The 24417-nt window shown below is 44.6% G+C and overlaps 1 protein-coding gene across 2 annotated transcripts in view; it reads left to right on the top strand.

Annotated features, from left to right (window-relative positions):
* Positions 1-628: 628 nt before the first annotated feature.
* SHTN1 (shootin 1) overlaps positions 629-24417 on the top strand; it is a 96627-nt gene continuing 72838 nt past the window's right edge. The window contains exons 1-2 of one of the 2 annotated variants that reach the window (XM_044240604.1): positions 629-862; positions 15491-15543. In XM_044240604.1, coding sequence (XP_044096539.1) covers positions 805-862; positions 15491-15543 — 111 coding nt within the window. In that variant the 5' untranslated portion in view covers positions 629-804. The remainder of the gene's footprint in view (positions 863-15490; positions 15544-24417) is intronic. The other variant, XM_044240605.1, reaches the window with a different exon arrangement.

Below are 24417 nucleotides of genomic sequence, written 5' to 3'. Positions count from 1 at the left end.
GCAAGACCCGGCGATCCACGTGCTGCAGGACCCACTTTCCGTCCACCTTCCCAACCCCGGGCACTGTCACCTGCCTACCACGCCCTCCTTGGCTCAGGAGGCGTCAATTCAGCGGGCCGGCCTGCTCAGTCCCTGCCTGCGTCCAAAGGTGCAAAACGTGGATACTGAGCTTGCCCCGACGGGCACCCGACTTCCCACACCGGCCCCAGAGTCCACTGGGTGAGAACCGAGTTAAAGCCTCGGTGTTCATGCCCATCACGCCCCGCAGTGGCTCGCGAGGGGCGGCCCGCGGCAGCGCTCCAAGTGCGGTCGTCAGGGACGCCGCAGCCCCGAAGCGGACTTTCCTCCCGGATCGCGCATTGGGTGTCCCGGGGCTGGGGCGGAGGAGAGCTGCAGGAGCGAGCGGGGCGCACGCCCGCGGGTCCCACGCCCCCCGCCGCCTTGCGTCTCCCGGGGTGGGTGGGGGGGAAGGCGAGGCGCCGCGGCCGCTGCGGGCGGGGCACGGGCTGCGGCCCCCGGGGCCGCCGCGGCTCCTCCCGCCGCCCCACCTCCTGCCCCGCGCCGCCCGCCCGGCCCGCCCCCGGCCTCCGCGCCGCCCGCAGGTGCAGCGGCGGCGGCCGGCGAGTAGGTGCGTGGGGATGATCTCACTCGCGCGCTCCGCGCCAGGAGGAGGAGGAGCGGGAGCAGACCCAACTTCCGGGTAGTGCCGCCGCACGCCACCGGCATCTTGCTTTTCCTCCCCCTCCCCCCGCGGCACCCCTCGCCTCTCCCTCCTTCCCTTTATTCCCGGCCCCACCTGCCAAAATGAACAGCTCGGACGAGGAGAAGCAGCTGCAGCTCATCACCACCCTGAAGGAGCAAGGTAGGCGGGCGCGCGGCCGCCAGGTGCGGGCCGCCGCGGCCCGTGGGCGGGGTCGGCTCCCGGGCGCTGGGTTTGGGCTGCGGCGAGGGGGGCGGGGGGCTGTCGCGGCCGCCGGGCTCGCCCCGCACGCGGGAGCGTCCTGCACGCGCCCCGCGCGCCTCGGGGAGCCAGGGGCCGAGCGTCAAGTGCGGGGGTCAGGGGCGTGGGGCCCGGCAGTGCGGGAAGCGCTCCCCGCACGTTGCAGGCGCTGGCGATCCGGGTTGGGGGAAGGGGTCGGGATTGGGGGTTGGACGAAGACCCGGGGCACCCCCTCCCACGCGGGAGAAGCGTGGTTGGGGAGCAGATGGGTCGCGAGGAGGCGGTTCGGGCTGCTCCGCTGGCCCTGCTCCCCAGCCGCCGCCCCACCCCTGTCCAGGGGCGCGGGGAGGCCTGCCGCGGAGCTCCGCAGCCTTTCCCTGCTCTCCAGTCGGCCTCGGTCTAGTTCCTCTTTACCTCTCGGGCCACGATTCCGGGCCCTGATGTGTTTCACCGCTTTCCATTTTTAACTGTCTGTGAGTCACTGAGCCAACACCCTCTCGGTGTTGGGCCTCCTCAGTGATGATTTGGCTCTGGCCTGCAGGAGAGCCAGGCCGTGTCCTTGCATTTCCAAGGCGCCAGGTAACGGGAGGTGACCTCCTCCTCCAGAACTGTTCTGATCAATCATTTCCATCTCCTCCTGCACCTCTCCACAAAGGCAGATTAGCGATCAAATGGAGTGCGACGCTCTGTCCATTGAAAATGACTGTTATTACCCTGGCCAAGGGTGGCCTGAGACTATGGGTCAAGACAGAGGGGAACTGCACAGATTTAGGAAGTGAAAATGGGGAGGAACCTGGGCTTTTCTGAGTCACTTGGTGACGCGGCCACAGAGTGGAAGGGTCCTGCAGTGTTCTCTTGCTCTTTCGCTTCTGCTGACTCAACTTACCAACTTTGTGAACTTGGAAGAGGCTCTTCCCTTCCATGGGTCTTGTGGTTATCACGCCTTACCGGATTGAAGCCGTGGGCTAAACCAGAGGGTTTCATTAGGTCCGGCCAGGTGGTATGACCTGTTGCTCAGGGAAACCACAAACATAACCATTTGCAGGACTGTGTGGACTTCTCTGGAGTTTACATTCCTGGAAACACATCAAAGCAGATTGTTTACCAATCCTCTTATCTTGTGGAAATTTTTACCTCCCTGAAATGGACAGAGCACATGTCTTTGTGGTATCTAGCATTTAGAAAGTGCTGGATAAATGTTAATGGCTTTTGCCTTCCCAGTATCTTGGCTCCCATCCTAGACTAGCCGTAGGTCATAAAGTCACAAGCAGCAGTGAATCTAGTGGGAGGGCAGAATGTCCTTATCTGACATTCCTCGAATGGTTTACTGAGGGGCTAGATTCTGTTAGCATTTTTTTTCTAATAGCCCTCTTCCCCCCCAATAACATAAAGATTCTTCATATTCTAGACAGTTGAAGCGTTCATCATTGATAATATCTGTCAGTGGATACCAGAGCTTTTGATGGATGGTCAGTTTTCAAATAATACAGTTAAAAACTTCACTTCTTTTCATTCTGAATATAATAATGTCAATGGTTTCACAATGGATTCACAATGCAGATAATGCACAAGTTGTTTATATTTCATTTTGGAACACATTCTCTCTGTTTCTATGTTGGATTTGAGAACTGAGAAGAAAGGAGGAGTCTTAAGTTTTTGGGTTCTTTCTTATTTTTTGGAAAACAAATCCAGGGTATTGGTATTTTTAGAGGATGTATTTCCTTAATTATGAGCATATCAAAGACAATAGAACAGTTAGACTTTGAAATTTGTGTTTCGTAAAAGGTGCACTTTTTTTTAAAGTATTGAGTCTGGTTACACAAGTGTTGGCATTTTTTTTCAGCCCATCTCAAAACCAGGGCATTTATTTGTCATTGGATCATAGACTGATAACAATGGACTTATTTCGAGAGCATTTGATTGCTGTTTGACTCATGGAACTAACTAACCCAGAAGGTAGGGATTTGAGATGGAAAGACAGGCAACTAGGTGTTTGGGCTCTTACCAATATGATAATTAATTTTCTAAGCTGATGGTGTGTATGATTTATTTTTGAAAATAGACTTTTTTTTTTTTTTACTACCTGTAAACATTGTGAATAATTCCATCACTCCTGTTAAATGAGGACAAGAAGAACCAATATTGATGAACACTCTATTTTTTCTTTTTCAACACTGGCTAAACATACTCATTCATTCCTTTAACAAATACTTCACTACCAGACATCTATCATATATGAGCCCCATGTGGTAGGCACTGGAGGTAGAGAGAATGAACCAGACAGTCTTTGCTTCCCCCCAAGTTTGTTGTCTAGTAGGCAGTCATGAATCAGACAGTCACACAAATGTGTACAATTACCAACTGTTTTTTTAGGATAGATTCTTAGAAAGGGAATTCTTAGATCAGAGGGCAAGCAGACATAAAGCTCTGCCGGGCCTCACCAAAGTGCCCCCCAAAATGGCTGTACTACTTCACATTCCTCCCAGAAGTGTCCATGTCCCCCCATACTTGTCAACTTGGACCAATAGCATTCTTTACTAATTTTGGCAGTCTGACAAGTTTCTTAATTTTTGCCAGCCTGATGAACAAAAGTAGTACCTTTCAAAAAATTGTATTACCTGGTTCTCAGTGAGGTTTGAAATCTCTCTACGAGTTTATTGGCCGTGTCAGTTTCCTCATCTCATTTCTCCCTTAGTGAATTTTATTTTTTTATTTTTTTTTTTAAGATTTTATTTATTTATTTGACAGACAGAGATCACAAGTAGGCAGAAAGGCAGGCAGAGAGAGAGAGAGAGAGAGAGGGAGGAAAGCAGGCTCTCCGCTCAGCAGAGAGCCCTATGCGGGACTTGATCCCAGGACCCTGGGATCATGACCTGAGCCGAAGGCAGCGGCTTAACCCACTGAGCCACCCAGGCGCCCCTCCCTTAGTGAATTTTAAGTCAGAAATTGGAACCCATTCCCCAGGAGGGTGTTCAGAAAGAAGATTCCTATCTTCTCTAAATGGCAGAGCTGACAGCAGCCTTCCCTAATGTGAAGGCTTCAGTGGTGTGGTGAATAAGGTTGCCTTTGACAAAAGTTGTGAAATGTAATGATGGAGTCTGTCATAATATGAACAATCTCTAATTTATACTTACCATTCTCTAAGCTCTGTGTCTTATAAATCACACCCACTCTTGAATTACTTCAAAACATTGTATGTCCCCTTCTCGTGAATGGTATAATTAGCTATATTATGTCTTTCTAGAAAGTTATATTATGTCCCTTTAAAAAAAATTAGTCAGTATGTGATTGCTTATGTTCAAGCAGATGTTGAGGTAATGAGGTAATTCTCTTTTTGTCCTTTTTGGAGCTTTATTTTATTGGACTGATTGACGTCTTTAACACACTGACAAATGGTAACTTGGGGTACTATTTCCGATGCATATTTCCTAGCTCCTAAAGTGGACATTTCCCTTACAAAACATCCTACAATTTGCTCCCCCTCCAGAAGGCTGCTGGGAAATGATTGACTTAGCTCAGCGTTTATTGAAGGTACATGATTTTCTTTGTAATGTATTCATTGCACAAGCCCTGAATATTCACAGCCAGGCACTGTGCTGGGCATCAGTGATAGAGTGATGAATAAAGCCTTGTCCCTGCTGGTGAAGAGTTCCTAGTCTAGAGATGGTGATAGGCATGTAAATTCCAGGAAGAGTGTCTAAGTGGCCTAGTTTGGGTCTAAACCCTAACCCTAGTTTGGGTTTAAGTCTAGTTTGGGTCTAAATCCAAACCCTAGTTTGGGTTTAAGTCTTTTGGACCAGGAAGGGCAGGGCACCTTGATTGGCAGCCCCCGCAAAGACCAGTGGATTGGAGTAGTTGTCCAAACAAGTATGGCCGGCCACTACCAGACGGGGGGATGCAGGCTGGGCAGATGCAGACAACAGCTGTCCACGGAACTGGTCAGCATGGTCATGCCATGTCATTTGGAACTTGGTGAGGAAGTTTTGAAGGCAGCGATTGCCACCCAGCAGTGAGGATGCGATCATGGAAGACCAAAGCTCCAACCACCACACTGAAAATACCGTCCTAGGGTGAGAGAGTGGGTTTTGAAGCAAGCTAGCCTCCTTTGATCTGTACTTGCCCCAAGACTATAGCGACAGTGCTCAAGGTTCAGATGGAAATTTAGCCCGGCTTATTCTTAGAGCAGAGTTAGTAGTTAAAGAGGCTCCCAGTGTTCCCTTGACTGCAAGGCCAGAAAGTAGCTTGAGTGTTATTTTGACAAAAGGGGCCAAACGCTTGCCTACCACCGGGACCGTATCAGTCAGGAGTAGCCGCAGCACCGTCAGTCTTGGAGACACATGGACACACACGAAGTCCCTCAGTAGAAAGCGGTTTGGGATTAAATGGTTGCCATGGTGTCCGGTGCCAACTTGGTTTTAACATCGTTATTTTTCCAAGTGCGGTTCGTGGCCACCGGTCTCCAGATAACGGGTCCGTATGCACTTTCTTACCTGTTATTATAGAAAGGAGCCTGGCAAATTTATTTTTCTTCCTCTGGGTCTATTTTTGTAAAATCGATACTTGGAAGTGTTTTGCTGTTACAACAAAATACCACATAGCTTGAGAAAAGTGCACAAACTATGAATGAACAACTCAAGGAATTATTGGAAAAGATGTTTCTGACAACACTTCCATTAGAACATCTCCAGAAACCCCATCATAAGCTCTCTAATCATGATCAACTGCCTTTCCCTGATGGTATTTTTGTCACCCAAGCTAAATTTTCTGAAAGCTGCGTGAATGGAATCATGGAGGATGCAGTATTTGCTTCTGTCTTCTCTCCCTCATCACGTGTGACATTGAACCACAGTGCGGGCTGTCGTCAGAGCTCATTCGCTTGCATTGCTGAGTCGTAGTCCGCTGTGGGAATACACCAAAAAAAGTTTTTAAGTGAAGATTCTGCAGAGGTCAGCAGACTTTTTCCACAAATGGCCAGATGGTATTTTAAGCTTTGTGGGACACCTGGTGTTTGTTGTAAACCAACATCCTGATTAAAAATGCAATTTCCTCCTCAAGTGTGTGAGCTCCTGCCCGAAAGACACAGGCGGGGCAGCCCTCCGTGAGATGGATCCTGAGCCCGGGCTGAGGACCTACATCATGTTGTTAGAATTCCCCGATTCATGTAACGCTTCCAACGGGTAGACAAATATTTTATGGTTTTTTTAAAAATTGAATTTAGGGGCGCCTGGGTGGCTCAGTGGGTTAAAGCCTCTGCCTTCGGCTCAGGTCATGATCCCAGGGTCCTGGGATGGAGCCCCGTGTTGGACTCTCCGCTTGGCGGAGAGCCTGCTTCCTCCTCTCTCTCTCTCTGCCTGCCTCTCTGCCTACTTGTGATCTCTGTCTGTCAAATAAATAAAATAAAATCTTTAAAAAAAATAAATAAAAATTGAATTTAAAAGTAAACATATGCTCATGGGAAGACAAATAGGAAATGAAAAGTACGCTGAACTGTTCCCTCTAGTTCATTTCTTAATCTTTATTTCATGATACTTTCTCAGGGAGTCTTTTTAGACATTTTTCCCCCAATTGTTCCTGCTTCCCATGAAAATTTTTAAAAAAGATTTTACTTATTTATATTTGACAGAGAGAGAGCAAGCTCAAGCAGGGGGAGCAGCAGAGGGAGAAGCCGGCTGCCCCATGAAGTTTTAATATCTCGGTGCCACGGTGTACTGTACTGTGATCCTTTGGAGGTTGCAGACCGTTGTCATACCTGCGCTTGTATTCCCCTTTGAGGTGGGGCCGCCCCACTGATAACGCATGCTCGCACAGCCTTTCCGTTGCTCAGAGATGGATTGCTGACCTTTTGTTTATTTCCTTTTGGAAATTGTGCGCTTGTATGTGAGTAGGTAATTATCACTGAATATATATTGCAGAATTTATATCAGTTACATGTAGAATTAAATCTTTAAAAATTGATTGATTAGGAGCACCTTTAAAAATTGAGCAGTTAAATGTCTGATTTTGGCTCATGTCATAATCTCAGGTCCTGGGATCGAGCTCCACATCAGGCTCCCTGCTTAGTGGGGAGTCTGCTTGTTCCTCTGCCCTGCTCCCCGCACGCACCCCACTCTGCTGATGCTCACACACACACACTCTCTCTCTCTCAAATAAATAAATAAAATCTTCAAAAAACTGATTGGATAGTGTTCCACTCTACAGATTTGCCACATGTAGTTAATGTCCTCTGGATGGACACCTCTGTGTTTCTATGTCTTTGCTATTAAAAATAATGCTTTGGGCAATAGATAATAGTTGGAGACATCAGTATGACCGTGTTTTGCTTAATCTGGATGCAGATGATTACATATAGAGGTATTTATAGTGTATGTCTATGTAGTGAAACCTGTCGCAGCCAGGAGGTGGGTAAGTAAGGAGACCTAAGAACTAGTTGTAATGTGGTACCTGAGTGGAATCCTGGAAGGAAATGCAACATTTGGGAAAAACTAAGGAAATATGAATGAAGTGTGGACCTTAGTTCATAATAATTGTCAGTATTGGTCCATTGATTGTAATAAATGTGCCATACCAATATAAGATGTTAATAATAGGAGAAACTGGGTGGAGGGCTTATGGGAACTATCTGTATTATCTTTGCAATTTTGCTGTAAATTTTAAGTTTATGAAATTAAAGTTTATTAAATAAAAATGTTGCTTACATTCTTGTACACATTTATCTCTAAGTGTAGCTGTGGGAAAAATTTTCAAAAGTGGATCCAAAATAGTGGGTATATTTTAAACTTTGTCTTTCTGTAGATTTTATTCTCTTACAAAACCAGGCTTTGCTTTAAAATGTAGAAGGAACATGGCTATTGTTGTTTCTCTACCATGCTGGTAAAAATTAAATATTAAAACATGAGTCCTGAAATATTTTGTATGGTACACAGAATAGTAATAGATTAAGATCCTTTTAGTTGCTTGATTCTGTTCAAATCCTCTGTGGCACAAATCAGAGTATGATTCCATTACATATATATATGGATGTGTGTATGTGTGTGTGTGTGTGTGTGTGTGTTTGTGTATACACATACACATGTATACACACACATATGTTTGTTTTATTTTTTAATTTTTTTAAAAGATTTTATTTATTTACTTAACAGAGAGAGATCATAAGTAGGCAGAGAGGCAGACAGAAAGGGGGAGGACGGAGGCTCCCCGCTGAGGAGAGAGCCTGATACGGGTCTCAATCCCAGGACCCTGAGATCAGGACCTGAGCCGAAGGAAGAGGCTTTAACCCACTGAGCCACCCAGGCTCCCCATATGTTTGTTTTAAATAAGACTTTTGGGGAGCAGTCTTAGGTTTATAGAAAAACTGAGCAGAAAGTACAGAGAATTTCCACATAGCCTCTTACCTTCCCCCACTCCCTATTTTCTCTATTATTATCATTTTGAGTTAGCATGGTGCATTTTTTAGAATTGATGTGCCATACTGATCTTTATTATTAATTAAAGTCCATAGTTTACAGTTGGGTTCATTCTTTGTGTTATATACATCCTATGGGTTTGGACAGTTGTATGACACGTACCCACCATGACATTGCCATACAGAATAATTTCACTGCTCCAGAAATTCTGCTTTGCTTGTTCATTGCTCCCTTCTGAACTCCTGCAGCATCCCAGATCTTTTTACCTGTCGTTTTGCTTTTTCCACCATGTCATAGAGTTGGAGTCATTCAATATGTAGCCTTTTCATATTGACTTCTTTGTTTTAGCAATGTGCTAAAAGATACGGTCCCCCATATCTTTTTGTGGCTTGATAACACATTTATTTCTTTGTATCACTGAATAATACTCAGTTGCAGGATGTACGGCATCTTGTATATCCATCACCTATTGATGAACATGATGGTTTCTTCCAAGTTTTGGGGATGGTGAATGACGCTGCTATAAACATCTGTGGGGGGTAAGGCATGGGGGAGGAGAGGTCTCCAGTGGTTCTGTGATAAGGTGTCTGTCTCTTGGTGAGCCTGTGCCTTCGGGCTCTGACTTTCACTTGCGCTTCTTAGTTTTGGTGTTTCTTCCTTAGCTGAGACGGGAAGGCTTGAGGGACCTGGAGTTGGTTATTACCTTCTGCCATGTTTGTTCGGCTCTAGGGAAGTAATTCGTGCCAAAGGCAGGCCTTGCCCTGAAGAACAGAGGCTCCGGGCGTGTTTCAGCATGGCTCCTTACCCTCTTCCCCTGCTTGAAGCAGTAGGGAAATTTCCTCTGATATTTTCTCGAAGCTGTGAAAACACTTCAGGAGATGCTAAAACTCTCAAAAGATTGGGACCCTCCTAAGACTGGCCCACTCACTAGGATTTTTAACTCAAACTTGTTAGCACCGAGCCTTCGGCAATTTGCCAATGATGGCTTAGGTTTCCCTCTTTCCGTACTGGTCCGCGCTGTGGCTTCTGCTCCAGGAAGTTGTGATTGTCTGTATCTCACTCTCCAAGTGTTGAAATAGCCTTTTGCCCTGTGACCTCAGTTCTTTGGTGGATCTAAGAAGAGTTGTTGATTTTCTGTTTGTTCTGCTTTTCTGTTGTCGTGAGGACAGGACAAGAAAAGCTCCCTGCCAGACTGGAAACCAGACTTACACGTGCATTTAAACATACTCAGTTTCCTTCCCTTCTGTGGGTTAATTTGAAGTCATTACTCTAGTTCGTTGGGAGTAGTTCTTAAGCATCATTAATTCATTAGCATTGAACTGTGTGTTCTACCAAGTAATGCGTAAATTTCAGGTTTGCCATCATTTCTTTTCAGATGCGAAATCTGTCATCTTTGTTTTTTGATCAGGTTTTCCAGCACTGTCCCCCCCCCCCCCGGGGCTTTTCTAATGCTTTAATTAACAAGGGAGGTATAAATGACTTCTCTTTCTGCTCTGGTTCTAAAAGAGGACCCACTGGCATATGTGCAGAAGGGAATAATGTCCTAATTGAACATTATCTCTTATGACTCATGTCCTCGTTCCCCATTAGTAAGAGATGTTTCAAGGCTACATGAGTCTCAAAGATGCAGACTTAATGGATGAGAATCTACATTAGAAGATCTTATGAGGCGCTGTTTTTCTGGTTATATTTGATGGCTATTTAAAGCTTCACTTTTATTAAGTATCTTGTTGTAACACGTGATGTAAGAGACCCTTTTAATATGGGGAGGAGGGTACGTGCTCTTTCACAGTTTGTTCACGTGAAGACCTCGATCCATTCTTCCTTCTTCCTTAATTTAACACACATGTACCCAGTCCCTGCTGTATGTCAGGCATTGTGCTAGATGCTGGTGTCTGTGTGCATAAACACATGGTCTTCGCCCTAGAGCATTGTTCCTGGTCCAGTGTTTGCACATTGTACACAGTAGTGCCCAGTAATTTTTTTTTTACATGAATGACTTTGGAAATCAGTAGACTGGTCCTGCCTCCAGTAATTCTTACTGTGGAACTTGACTTCTGCATGTATTTGTATCTTCATTTTTAAAATGGGGCTTAATTGCTCCACATCACGATTTGTATGAACCAGCCATTCAGTCAACAGAGGTATCAATTCTGCTTTGAATTTTACTGGGTATGAGGTCTATAGGAACGAGTTGAATAGGAGAGAAGACGAGAAAACAGACTTAGGCTCAGATGATTTGTAATGTTACCCATAGATGCTCTAGTAGAAATATGAACAGGGCGCTCTGGTAGTATATTAGAAATAGGAATGTTGATTTTTGTCTTAGGTATACGGGAAGGGTTTTTTACAGAGAATGACAGTTGTATTGCCTTGTCAAGGAGGAATTAGGGAAGATGGGGAGGGGAAAACTTTGCAGGTAAAGGGAAAAATGTTTATAAAGGTACCTGGGTGTGAAAAGTCTTAGAGGTCTGATGGCTTGAGTGCTGGAGTCTAAGGCTGGATGGCAGGCGTGGGGATGGGTATCCCATGTTGTGAGGTAACGTCTTGGCGGGGTCTACAGGAATGATGTAACCAGGTTGCCTTGTTACTGTGCTCACCATCTGCTTTGTGAAGCATGAACTTGGGACAGAGGGAGGCTAGAGGCTACATGAGAGGACTTTACCATTATCAAAGATTAGAATTAGGGCAGACATACCGTAGAGGAAGGGCAGACTGGGGAGATGTTTTATGAGATGGGAGCTGTTTGATAATTCACTGGAAGGTGGGAGAAGGAGAAGAATCAAGGGCGATCCTGAGGTGCTCGTTTAAGGACCCAGTTGGCGATGACCCCATATGAGAAGGAGGAGGTTTGGGTGAAAGGGACCTTGATGAGTTCACTTTCTAACATATTGAGTTTGAGGTGCTCATAGGCTGTCTAGTTTGAAGAGATCCAGAATAGTACTGCCTAACAGAACTTCCTGCTGTGATGGGAATGTTGTGTGTCCACTGTCCACCACGGGAGCCCCTAGCCACATGGAGCTGGGGAACACTTGAAATACAGCTAGTACAACCGAAGAACGGAATTTTAAGTTTTCTTTAATTTTAATTAATGTACACGTAAGTAGTCACATGTAGCTAGCAGGTCCGTATCCGACAGTGCAGGTCTGGAAGGTGTTGGATGGGAAGTACTGTATCTGGTGCTTATTCTTGAGATAGTGTGATCTACCTGTCTGGGACTGAGAGGTGTCCAGGGACACTGGGCTCTTCAGTCTAAAACTAGGAAAGTCCCAGGCAAAACGTGATTGTGACTCACCGCGGCCGGAGGTGTTCTTCCCGGTGTTCGTGAGCTTTAAGTGTCATGCTTCTGAAACGACTAAGTCTACTCCTCTGACTTCTGGGCTGACTGTGTCATGATTTGCAGCTTAGAAAGCAAGCTCCCTTTCTTGGCATTAGGGAGCTGGAAAATGGAAAACCAGCATGATTCTTGAAACACGTGCTCTGCCTGATATTTTCCTTGTTTTCTCCACGTCTCCCTTTTTCTTCCATTCTGTGCTTTTATGGAGTGATTCCCCTCCCTGGCCGCACATTGGAATCACCTGGGGTGTTCACTTCTCAAACAAATATGGTGCCCAAGGTCCACCTTAGACTAGTTAAATTAGAATCTTGGGGTGGGGTGGGTGGAGACGGGGCCAGACATCTGTCTGATTTAAAAGCTCCCCAGGTGATTCTGATGTGCAGCCAGGATTGGAAAGTACAGCTCCCAGACATGCTTCCGCTTCTTTGCCATTTTTTTTTTTAAACTACAACACACTACAACTGATTGTTAGCCCTCTTCCCCCTCCTTTTATTTGGCAGAGTAGTAGGGTTTCAGAGATTTTCTGCTGTGCCAGCTTTCAGGTCACGTGTGACAGAAGTCAGCCTGAGATGGATGGCGTTAGATCTCTTACGGCACACGAGATCTGATGTGCTCTGCTGTATCAGTAACAGTAAGCATGGTTGACGTATTGCACGCGTAACATACCTAAGCACTCTGACACCTTACGTGTTAGCTCACTCTTAATCACCGCAGCATGAGAAAGATACGTAATTTTCCTTCTTCTTTTCCAGAGAAGTAATCAGCGATTTAGACCAAAGTCCCTTGGCTGCACTTTTTAATTACTGTGCGATGAGACCTTACCGTACATTGAGATAAACTGTACCTCCAAAGCCAGGAGAGGAAGTCTTCCCAAGCTGTGGTTATCTTTCAGATGGCCGAGCGCTGGTCCAGTTCATCTCGACTTTTGCATTGGTTACTTCAAGATTGGGAGGCTCCGGATCATCCAGTCGCTTGAGTTGTGTGACTCACTTAAAAAATTTCCAAACTCGGAGCCAGTTCTGAAACAAAGAGAAGGCTTTCTCTGTGACCCTTTAGCACTGCCAAAAAAAAAGTAGCTGAATGCCGTTAAGTCACTTCAGTTTTTGCCAGCTTCGCAGAGGATGGGGTTACTCATCTTGGTGTAGAACACATCATGTGTATTCACTGTGATGTGTGTGTGCGCGCGCGTGCATGCTTGTTTAGGAAAGTGAGCTTGGTTTTCTAACTACAATGAAATAAAAATACAAATAAATGTTTTTCTTTCCATTTATGCCCTATTCTCCAGGTGCTTCCTTTCTACCAGGAGCTCTTCTCATATTTTCCCCATACTTTTCCTCTCCATTCCTTTTACCTGGCTTTATTTTTTTAAGTTGCACAAAGTCACAAGAAAGCACATTGTCTATGGTTTCCATTAAGGTGGTTTCCATTAGGTGAAGGGTTCTTAATTAATGCTCTTCATGAAGACCCTATAGTTGGGAATCTGCAATGTTTCATCTGGATTCTAGGCTATATAATGGAAGAATAGTATCGGTATTTTTAAAAAGCCTTAAAGCTGTTATCTAATGTTTTAAATAGAAAAACATTTTCGTAATGTCAATATGAGATCATGGTTTTATAAGCCTTTATTGTTCATACGTCTGTAAAGTAGGTCATCAAGAATACAGTGGTAAATCAGTCTTGATTTTTCAACTCCAGGTACAGATACTTTTAAATGTCAAGTAAACTAAAGTCTCTCGATAAAATATATATTTATTTTTTGAAAGAATATTAGGTATAGTAATAAGACTTGAGACCGTGACCATAGACTACCCAGTGCCTAAGTGTATATTTTTAGAATCTCTTAGTTTTGTTTCTTTCTGTTAAAAAAAGGAGGGGGTCACTTTATTGATTTTTCATAACCAAGGACAGTTTTGTTTATACCCGTTGGTTGGGCTTTGTCTGGTGGAGGCTGATGAGGGGCTGGTGTGCATAGGGCTTCATTCTGTGGTCACTCAGATGTTTTCTGTTGAAAATATAATTATTTTTAAAAAGGCTCTATCTTGGGGCGCATGGGAGGCTCAGGCCATTGAGCCTTCAGCTCGGGTCATGGTCTCAGGGTCTTGGGATCAAGCCCACATTGGGCTCCCTGCTCCCTGGGGAGCCTGCTGCTGCTTCTCCCTCGGCCGCTCCCCTTGCTTGTGCTCTCTTACTCCCTGTCAAGTGAATAGATAAAATCTTCAAAATAGATAAAATCTTCAAAAAGAAAATACCTTTAAAAAAATCTATCTTTCCATGTATACATTCAGCTATTTTATGGGCCGTCTCATTTCGAAGGATTCTTTTTGGGTGTGGCTTCAGTAAAATTGTTCATTAACTCTTATTTAGATGGTCATGAAGTGCCAATAAAACTTAGGGGTGTTGGTGGTGTAATCCCATACATATTTGTTCATTTGGTTGGATTTTAAGGTTGTGGTCCTATAATCACCATAGCTGTTCTAAATCCTTTGGATCACGGTTATAGGACACAAAGGATATGATTCACCATGTGAATTGTTTGTTTTTGGGGTGTTCTCTGTTCCACTGGTTAGAATCCTACACTTCTAGAATTAATGACCAGATTATCTGGGATGTTCTTGAAGCCACTGGTTTCAGATTCCTTTTTTTCTGTCTTCTGGTTATTCATGGAAATAGGAAACTCTGTTTTTTTTTTTTTTTTTAAGAAAAACTGAGCTTTTTGTAGATAAATCCCAATTACATTTTTTAAAGTACAAGTATAAAAATCCCAACTCCTAATGTCCTGGCTCTGTGGTGCAAGTCGAGGTGCTGGTCTGGGAGTAGGCCCACCTCACACATTCTGCTCCATCCTTAAGCCTGGGTCATGCTCTTTCTTCTAATCACATGCTGTGAACATCATATTCTCAACCGTGAGGTTATCGAAGAACGGTGCTTTGGCTGAGAAAGGAACGTGGGTGTTCAGGCTACTTTATTTGTCTGGTGATAGAAGCTTTTAAATGATAAGTTGCTGTTTTTTCACATAGTTGGAAATATTTCCAAACGGTTCACATATTTGTCCAACTTACTGAAATGAATCTGACTGGTATCCGGTCATGGGTCGGTCATGGATGACCTTGAAATGCATGAAAATAGTTGTTGTTAGCTGAGCGCTCCTGGCATCGGCCTTTTGCTCTGCGGACGAAGGAGATGTGGGGGGCGCCTGGGTGGCTCAGTTGGCTAAGCATCCACCTTTGACTCAGGTCATGATCCCGGAATCTGGGGATTGAGCCCCACATTAGGCTCCCTGCTCAGCAGAGAGCCTGCTTCTCGCCCTGCCCCTCACCCTGCTCATGCTCCCTCTCTCTCTCTCTCAAATACCTAAATAAAATCTTAAGGAGAAAAAAAGCAGATGTGTGACACTGAACTGAATGTGTAAGCCTACATTATTTTCTTGAGGCTAATTTTAAAAATAAACCACCTCTGATTACAGCACCACAGACTAACGGTGCTAGAAGGAACTTCAGGGAGCACCCCCCTGTCTGCTTTTATGGGACCAGGTGCTGAGCACCAAAGAGAAGTGATTTGCCATAGGTCACTTATGGCTCCAAGGTCTTTCTGTGACCTAGGGAGAATCCGAAATTTGGCTTGGTAGGCTCCCACCTGCTGTGGTCTCTTTTTCTTTCTTACTCTTAAAAGCAGAAGCGCTTCTTCTGTGGCCTTTTCTCTACCCCACCACCGACCTCAGAAACAACAGAGGTGAGTTGGATTCCAGGTTTTCCTACAGTAAACTTTTGATAAGTGTTAATAATGTTGCTTTCCTTTCCCCCCCCCCTTTAGCCATAGGCGAATATGAAGACCTCAGAGCAGAGAACCAGAAAACAAAGGAGAAGGTTTGTACTTTACCCTTTCTTTCCTTTCTTACATGTGTGAAAGCCTGGACGGCATGGTGCATTGTTCTGCCACCAATTTCAGTTAAATGCGAATGAGAGTTTTTTCTTTTTTCTTTTCTCCTGCATGTGCGGTTCAAGCTAATATCAACTCCAGGCTCCAGATGGTAAAGAATAGCGGGCATGCCACAGTGGGCGCTGCTCTGGGAGATTAACTACACAGCTAAATGTGCAGCAAGGCACCAGGCCAAGCAACTCAAGCCCCCAAGAATTGTACTTTTCCCCTAACAACCAGATTTTGGGATTCTAGTGATGGAATTGAAGGGAAGACACGTATCTTTGGGGCTTAAGACAGAGTAGATTCTGGAGAGAACTCTTTGGCGTTAGTCATTGGTGTTTAGCCCATCTTCTTGCATAAACCCTTTTTTATGCTCGTGTCGTCTAAGTATATGAAAAATATACTGAAAGTTGAAAATCATCCACTACAAAGATAGTAATGCCTGGCAAATGTTTTCAGGGGCCTTGGCACAAGTTTTATTTTTAAACTGAAATCACTGAATTCAGCTAACCTTTATAAACTACTTACCTTTTTGTCTCTGCACATAATCCATCTAAGATTTGTGAATATTTGTTTATGTGTCTTTTTTCTCCCCTGCAAATTAGGGAGGGCACAGAAGGGAGATCTGAGTTAAAAAAAGAGGAGGGCTAAATTGAACTGAGAAGTAGGAGAGAGAGAGAGAGCAGAGCTGCCCGTTATTGTTTTTAGGTAGAAACAAAATTTGTGTTTAGAAACTACTTTGATAGATTAAATATTTCACAACATAATGTCCATGGTGGAAAACTTAAAAATAGGTCCTTCATAGTTATTGAAGTTGATGGTCATCATGGCTGTAAATGATGAGACCTTTAAAATTTGAGAGTAAGATCTGGAATGAAAATGGGCAGCGAGCCAAATATTTGTAAAACCTTTGGCATATTTGAGGCTATTTAATTTAAGTTTTTCGCTCATATTACTTGGCTACCTATATTAGCTGTAACATGGTTTGTGATATTAATGGTATGATATAGAAATGGATTTTGAGACCATTGTTTTTCACTTAGTTTTCAGGCTCCTCTGCTCATTTGCAAATAAATCTTTGCTGTTCTGTGACATCTGGAGTTTCTTCTCTTCTTTCCATCCGGTGATTTAGGGAATGGTAGGTAGGTGGGGGTGGTGAAGATGTCTGTGATACAGAGTGGTTGCTGCGTGCATCTCTAACGTGGTAAGGAAGTCCCAGAAGAACAGTTTGACAAGGTTCCTAATTCTAATGCAGTAACCACCGCAAATCACAGATGTCCTGAGGCTGCCAACAGGTGGGGAGTTTGTGCTTAATCCTGGCTCCCTGGGGCCCCATAATTTCAGAGAGGAACCGGCAAGGGATGCTCGGGCCTCTTCTCCCAGGTACACAAGCATCTTGCAGCTGTAGGAGAAGGAGCCAAGAAGTACCAGCTGAGTCTCTTCTGTATGTGTCCAGGCCTAGGAGGGGGAGAGCAAGACAAGTTGGAAGGTTAATTCAGGAGAACTCTTTGACTTAACCTAGAAGATCGGAGGGAAGAAAGCAAACCCGTGTTTTCATGTGATGGTGAAGGAAGGATATAGAAGAAAAGGAGTAACAGAGTCAGAAGAGTCAATTTTTTGTTTTCTTTCTTCTCCTCTAATCCTTGCTTCCATACGGACCTTGCATTGCCCCGAAAGTAGTGAAAACGTCCATTGCTGGCGATGTTGATGGTTGTTTAACTGAGAGCCACGTTCTGCGGGGAGGTTTTTAAGTGAACCATCTGTTACACAAGTGGAATTATAGGTAAAATGGATTTGGTAAAAGGAGGACTATAAATTACTTTTGCCCATTAACTATTTGCATGTTTCTCTACATGGCCTAATACTTTTGTAACATCTGTATGCATTATTGACCTTCTTATGTGCTAATTATTTAAAAAATAACTATTAACAGAAATGGGAAGAAAAGAAATGAATGCGGTATGGAATGCTGCGGTTGGGTAAAACAAAATAGAGTGGTTTTAAGTTCACTCTGTTCTGTTTATCTTCTGTTAAAGGACTAACGGGCTTATTATTGCAGATTTTTCCCCCAAAAAAGAGGGCTGCATTATAAAAGTTGGAAGCATATAATAAAAGCCTTTTATGCAGCATAGAATGAGAAAAAGCAGCTTTAGTTCTGGAGGTGGTAAATGGAGAACACCATTTTCTCTGGCAAAGCACTTTCTTGTTCCTGGCTGAGGGAGCTTTGCCCAGGTCATACCCGCAAATACGCATGGCCATCCTTCCCTCGTAGGGGAGTTTAGAATTAGTCAGGGAGAGAAATCTAAGGTGGAAGTCCTTTTGCCATGGTTAATTTGATCTGGGGGAGTTTTGCATGAGTGGAAGGGACCAGAGTAAATTCACTGCAAGTTATCTCTCCCTTCTACATGTCCTCGTGAAGTCTATCTTTGTTGCTAGATGATGAAACTGATCAATGAGAAGAGACAAAGGGTTTGATTTCTTTGGATAAGAGCTTTTGATGCTCTGTTTGGAACCTCCTATGGGGAGACAAGTGGTAGGACGTGAGTTTATGCTTAAGGGTCTGTATTTATAAAGAAGCTGCCATGGGGCACACACATACTCAATTATGTTCCTCGTCTGATGCCCCAAGCAGTCCCGTGTCAGCTCCAGTGCACAGAGAACAGAACCTCAGGGCTTAACAGAGTCAAGTTTCGTACACAGGTCTTCTGACCACAAATGTTCTTTTTAAAGCCAGTAAACTCATGGAGCTGATTGACTTTTTCCACCAAAGTCTTGGTGTTAATCTTCGTTCATTGTTGTTAGCTCATGAATTTTCCATAGCAAATTATCAGACTCAGGACTTCTCTGGATCACTTGTCTTGACCATCTGTAGGTTTGTACTTAAAAACTGAAAGTTAAATATCAAATCCGTCTGGTGTCAGAAACGTCACATGTGTGAGCCTGTGTGCATGCAGATTCCGATGTAGGTGTGCAGGGGAAGAGTAGACTTGGAAGGTTGGGCCGGTGTGTCATTGATCTTTTCCTTTGCAGTTATCCCTTTTTAAGAAAAATGTAATGTTGATCATTTTGTGTTTTTTCTCATTGTCTTTGAGGATGGAACCAAAGTCTGTTTGAGTTTGTAAGGAAAGCTTTTTTGAAGGGATGACTGTTGAATGCCTTCTGAGTACTGGAGTATTAAGAAAGATACATAAAGGTCCCCCTCTTGAGTAAAACCACTCTCATGAGGGGTACAGCCACATGGACAAATGATAAATTGTGCTGTTTAAGTGAACGTCTGCAGTTTGGGGGTGGGATGGGAAAGGGACAAAAAGATAAAGATCCTATCCAAGACCGTGTGACAAATTATTATTAGCTCTTAATGCTTGGCTCAAATGCCCCCCCCCTTTTAAAAGTCTTCTCCAACCCTTTCTCAAGCAGAATAGTTTACTTCTTTGTAATAAAACATCTGTTTATTTCCTTGTATTTATCACCTTTTATTAATCAGTTATCATCAAAATAGTAGGTAGGGTATGAGAAAGTTGTATAGGGTTGGATGGTAATGTAAAAAGTTCAGTTATTTTTTTTTTAATGTCAGGGTCAGGGGAGTTTATGGAAAGGGTGCTACTTTCTATTATTTTTGGCTAGTTTCTAAGTGACATTATCAGCAGTATGTTAAAAAGTAAGAAAGGCTAGCACATTGAAGTCAACAAGACTTCCAAAAATGTTTTTTGATGTATGGAAAAATAGAAGACGATATACTTTGGAATCAACCAAAGAAAATGTGATTGTTTGCCTGTGAAGCAGTCTCCCACATTCAGAGGTTAGTCATGCTCCTACAATGGAAGGGCATTCCCCTTCTGACTCATTCAGGATCTTTGTCATAATTGTGTGGGGCTTTTTCCTATATGGGGGCAAAGCCTCACTGAGCTTTTAATGGAATAGCTTTCACGTTTCTCAGGGTGGTAGGGGTGGGTGTGGAGCATGCCTAAAAAGAAGGGAATGTGTATAATAGAAGAATATCTGCCTTTACACAGTATTTATATTTAATATTATGTCTTGAGATTGAGTTTTGAAATGAATACATGTTTAAGTGGCTGATTAGAAGTCGTCTGGATAAGCTACTGCAACAGTACATCAGGCGGGTCTGTCAGCTTGCCAGGAACAATGAATGAAAGGGAACGAGGCAGACACTTTCCAAGACTTACGTTTCAAGAAGCAAGATATATGATACTGTTTGCATCTTGGCTCCCCTTGTCTATTGTCAGAATTTCTTTCTCTTGTGTCAGTTTCAGAGGTGAAGGTCCCAAAGTATTTTATTTAAAAAAAAATCAGTAAAGAAGCCACTTTAAAGAGCAAGATATGCATCCATTATGCTAAGCGTTCATGCATAATACATCCACATACATGCAGTTTCTTTAGAACAGAGTGGCAAGTGGTCGTGCCAGAGAAAAAGTAATTACTTAGCAGTTTGAAAGTGAAAATGAGTCTCTTATTAACAGCAATCTATCCAGAAACAAAGAGCAAGGATCTCTGTTCTGATGACATGTGTTTCCATCTAACACACAATACCTAGAATTTGGAGAATGCTGCAAGACAGCTTCAGGGGGCAGCTACTGAAAATTGGAGGGAAAGAACTTTGAATTGGAAGAAAGAACACCACCAAAGAGAAAGAGAGTGAAAGGAATTCCATCTAAGTGGGAATGGTTTCTTTTATTGTGTTCTTTAAGGACAGGCACAGTTGAGGTCTAGCCGACCTTCCATAGGTGGAACTGTGGGATTGTCTGGCATTATTAAAAATGATTTTGTTGGGGGGCGCCTGGGTGGCTCAGTGGGTTAAACCTCTGCCTTCGGCTCAGGTCATGATCTCAGGGTTCTGGGATCGAGCCCCGCATTGGGCTCTCTGCTCAGCGGGGAGCCTACTTCCTCCTCTCTCTCTGCCTGCCTCTCTGCCTACTTGTGATCTCTCTTTGTCAAATAAATAAATAAAATCTTAAAAAAAATGATTTTTTGGGTCCTCTGACAGCATCACCAAAGACCCTAAAATAGATAACTGTGTGCAATTCCGATGCTGTGCATGTTGACGTTTTTAAACGTTGTAACCGGACGCAAAGGGAGTGAACTTCAGGAAAAAGCAGTAGAAATGGTGGTGGGCGGAGACCATTTCGGGTCTGGGGCGAGAGCCTCTGCGACATGTCCCTGTGGTACAGCCCGGCCCCCTTCAAGCCGGTGTTCTTATCAGTTGCTTGCTTCGTGGTTGATTCTTCTTGGTAGGTCGTGAGCATAGTTGCGAGCGCTCTGGCTGTTAGTTTCCCCAGGATCCCCCCGCCCCAGCGTTAGCACAGTGCCTGGCACATGTGGGTGCTATGTCACTAGGTGGTTCAGGGCTCCGAGGAAGGAAACTGAGGCATTTAGTGATTACAGTAGACTCCCTCAGCGAAGGTCCTTGCCTTGTGCACATCGTCTGCTTTGTTGATGGTGTGTGTATGCGGCACATGTGTGCACGTCATGGGCCCCAAACTGGCCTTTCCCTAGGCTGGCAACCCTCGCTGCATCCGTGCACCACGGAGATCAAAACGGACGTTCCCGTTCGTGGGGGCAAGACACGATTCCGAGTACGGGGCTTTTCCTTGTGTATGCTACACACACAGCAGCATATAAAGAAGTGTTAGTACCTACAGGCTCTGTCTGTCTGCTGAGACTGCGAAGCGGACACTTTTGTCTGCACAGTAGTGGCTGTGTGATGGGGAAGGAAGGGAGTCCTGCCGGTGCACACGGAGACCACCTGCAGGTCACTCCGCCGGTGCTTTGAGATGCTGGTTGAGTTCGGGAAGCCAGGTATCTGCCTGGGTGAGGCTCTGAGAACAGATAGGTCCGGGCTTCTCATGCGGAGACCAGGAGACCAGGGCCTCTGATAATTCGAAACTGGTGAGGCCAACCTCTGGTGGATCCCCCACTTCACAAAGAGCCCCCATGGAGTCTAGAAGAGACCCCGTGTTATCCAGCTAGTGGAAAGCAACGAGCGCTTAAGCTGCCGGGTTCCACCCTGGCCGCAGGCTCTCTAGAGAGTCGCTGGGCATCCTAATTCAGTGATGTGGGCCCTCACATCTGTTGCTATTGCAAAGTCTTCCTGAGCAATTCTCACACAAAAAGAGGCAGTTTCCACAAATGCTGCAGCTGCGTGGGCAGGGTAGAGGAAGGGGCCGGGTGGGTGAGGGGTTTCTGCAGGATGCGGAGACGTCGCGCTCTCCCCTAGAAGCCCAGAATCCTTGCTGACTTCCCTGTATCTGTTGAATGAGAGGAAGGTCGCAAGATACTTTGCTGGGTTCACCTAAAATGATGAAATAAGCGGATGTCTGGATTTCTGTTTAGTAAACGAGTACGTCCTTCATATTTTGTTCAGCTGTGGTTTGGGAATAAGTCAGCTGCCTTTGCCGTATGCATAGATTCCCCCGCCCCCTTCAACACACACCCCTTTCAGCATCCATAGCAGATGGTAAATTCTGTGGCTGCCAGTTTTATCATAATGTGGTTGCAGAAAATAGAAAGCAAAGCACCATGAGGACCCCCGGGAGAATACAGCTGGGGTTGGATAGCGGCTTCTGCATTCTCTGGTGCCGTCTGTGGGTTCCTGTACAAATGTACGGCTGGTGATGGGAACCAGTTACTGGCATGATGGAACAGGACTGCGATGTGGGGACCTGTCCTTCACGAGAGCCCGTCCACCTGGGCCTTAGCAGGAGAGAGCGCGGGCATAAGGCTTTGCTTCTGGGAGGCTGATGTGAGCCTCCCGACAATTGCCACGTGGTGTCCGTGACCCCCGAGGGGGCACTGCGTGAGGGGCCGTGTGTGGTGTCAGCCGGCGGGCCTTTTCACGCATGCGGAGGGAGCGTGCCCTCCTGTTCGATGCTGTGGTCAGGCAAAGTGTCAGTGAAAACTCTGGCTTTTGATTTAAGTAAGAATTAAGTTAAGCTCTGGTACATTCAGGTGGAGCTTTGAGAGGTCCGGGCAAGAATCCAAGCAGTATTAAGTCAGGGGCAGCGCTCCCAAGCACCAGACCAGAGGTGATACAGCTTTTCCGAGGGCATCGTACACCTTCAGAAATGAAGATCCACAAAGTTAATTTGAGAGTAAAACAGCAGATACATTTCATTTGGCAGTCATGCCCCAGGAGTGCAAGTCTAGTCAGAAATTATGTTTCTTTTTGTGCTTTAGACAAAACTGCCTTGTTGGAGGTGGGTGTGCAGACAGACTCTAGGAAACAGGAACATTCCTGAAACTGCTGACCAGAATCTCGTAAAATTAAGGGTTCTACTCTCTGGTCGGGGAAGGATCTCCACAAGCTTATTTGAGAATCCAGAACTCTAGTGTTTAGAATTTTAAACACCAGAAATCAATCAAGATAGTTTATCTGTTAACTTGGACCTAGAAACTGTATTAGACAGCATTACTTTTTTGGCAGAGGAGAGATTCCTTGAGAAAACCTTGATGAAAGAATATGCATCCTCCTTAAGGAAATAGTCCAGCCTGACGTTCCTGCGGAGGGTCCAAGTCAGGAGCTGGTAAACAGCCTTGCTCATGTAGCGTTAGGACTTGTTCCATGTTCTTTTGCGGGAATGGGTTTACCCACATGGATGGAGATAGGCTTTTTCAAGTTTCAGTTCTTGAGACGTTGAAGGGGAAGACTGAGCAGTTGACTTAATTTTTTTAAATTAAAAAAATATTCTAAAGCCCAAAGAAGGGCAGAGAATAACAACAAATATGTAACTGACAGAACTAACTGTCATTCTGGGGCAGCTGCGGGGCTCAGTCAGTTAAGCGTCTGACTTGGTTTCGGCTCAGGTCATGATCTTCGGGTCATGGGACAGTGCCCCACGTCAGGCTCCATGCCCAGCAGGGGATCTGCTTGAGAGTCTCTCTCTCCCTCTGCCCCTCCACCCACTCTCTTGAGCGCTGTCCCTCTCTCCCAAATAAATAACATCTTAGAATAAAGAATTAACTGTTATTTTTTTTTAACTTAAAAAAATGCTACAGATAAAAGTGAAGATCTTCGGTGTCACCCAGCCCTGGGCCCTTGCCCTTTCCCTGTATTTTGAGAGAGAGTGCCTGTGATAAATTTTGTATGTATCCTTCTATTTTGAGTTTTTATATTTTTATGTATGCCATATATATCATGAAATATACATTTACAGCCCAAGTCTATCAAGTGATTTTATTTGCTTAAGGTATATATTGACATGGATTCTCCGATTCCTTTACTCACCGTTGTGGCTTTTGAGGTGTAGGTTGACACGAGCAGCTTACGATCATCGAGTTGTGGTTCTCTGGCATGCTGCATGAATATACCATGATTTATGCCGAACGTATCTGTAGAATGTTACTAGAGATTCCAGTAATAGAATCTCGAAATGGAATTGCAGGGGTGCCCGGCTAGCTCAGTCAGAAGAACATGCGACCCTTGATCTTGGGGGTGGTGAGTTTATACCCACGCTGGGTATAGAGAGTACTTAAAACTTAAAAACAAAAACAAAAACCAGTAGTAGAATTGCTGAGTCATAGGATGTGTGCACTTTCAGCTTTGATGGTTTATTTCTAAACTAGTTACGTCTGTTGACACTTCTACCAGCTTCCACGTGTTACTGTATGTGACAGTCCTCAACTGATAGCAAACTTTTTCAGTTTTTGCCAGTCTTAGATGAGACTATCTCACTGTCTTAATTTGGGCTTTCCAAATTATCAGTGGCATCATAATTTTTTAGCTGTTGAAATTTGAAATAATAAATATCCAAAGGCATGAAATCCTAATATATTTATATGGCACAGTAGGACTAAAATAACATTTA

Source organism: Neovison vison, chromosome 2, assembly GCF_020171115.1.
Source record: "Neovison vison isolate M4711 chromosome 2, ASM_NN_V1, whole genome shotgun sequence".
NCBI classification, from domain to species: domain Eukaryota; kingdom Metazoa; phylum Chordata; class Mammalia; order Carnivora; family Mustelidae; genus Neogale; species Neogale vison.
The sequence above is the reverse complement of the archived record's forward strand: the minus strand, read 5'-3'. Positions and strand labels throughout refer to the sequence as shown.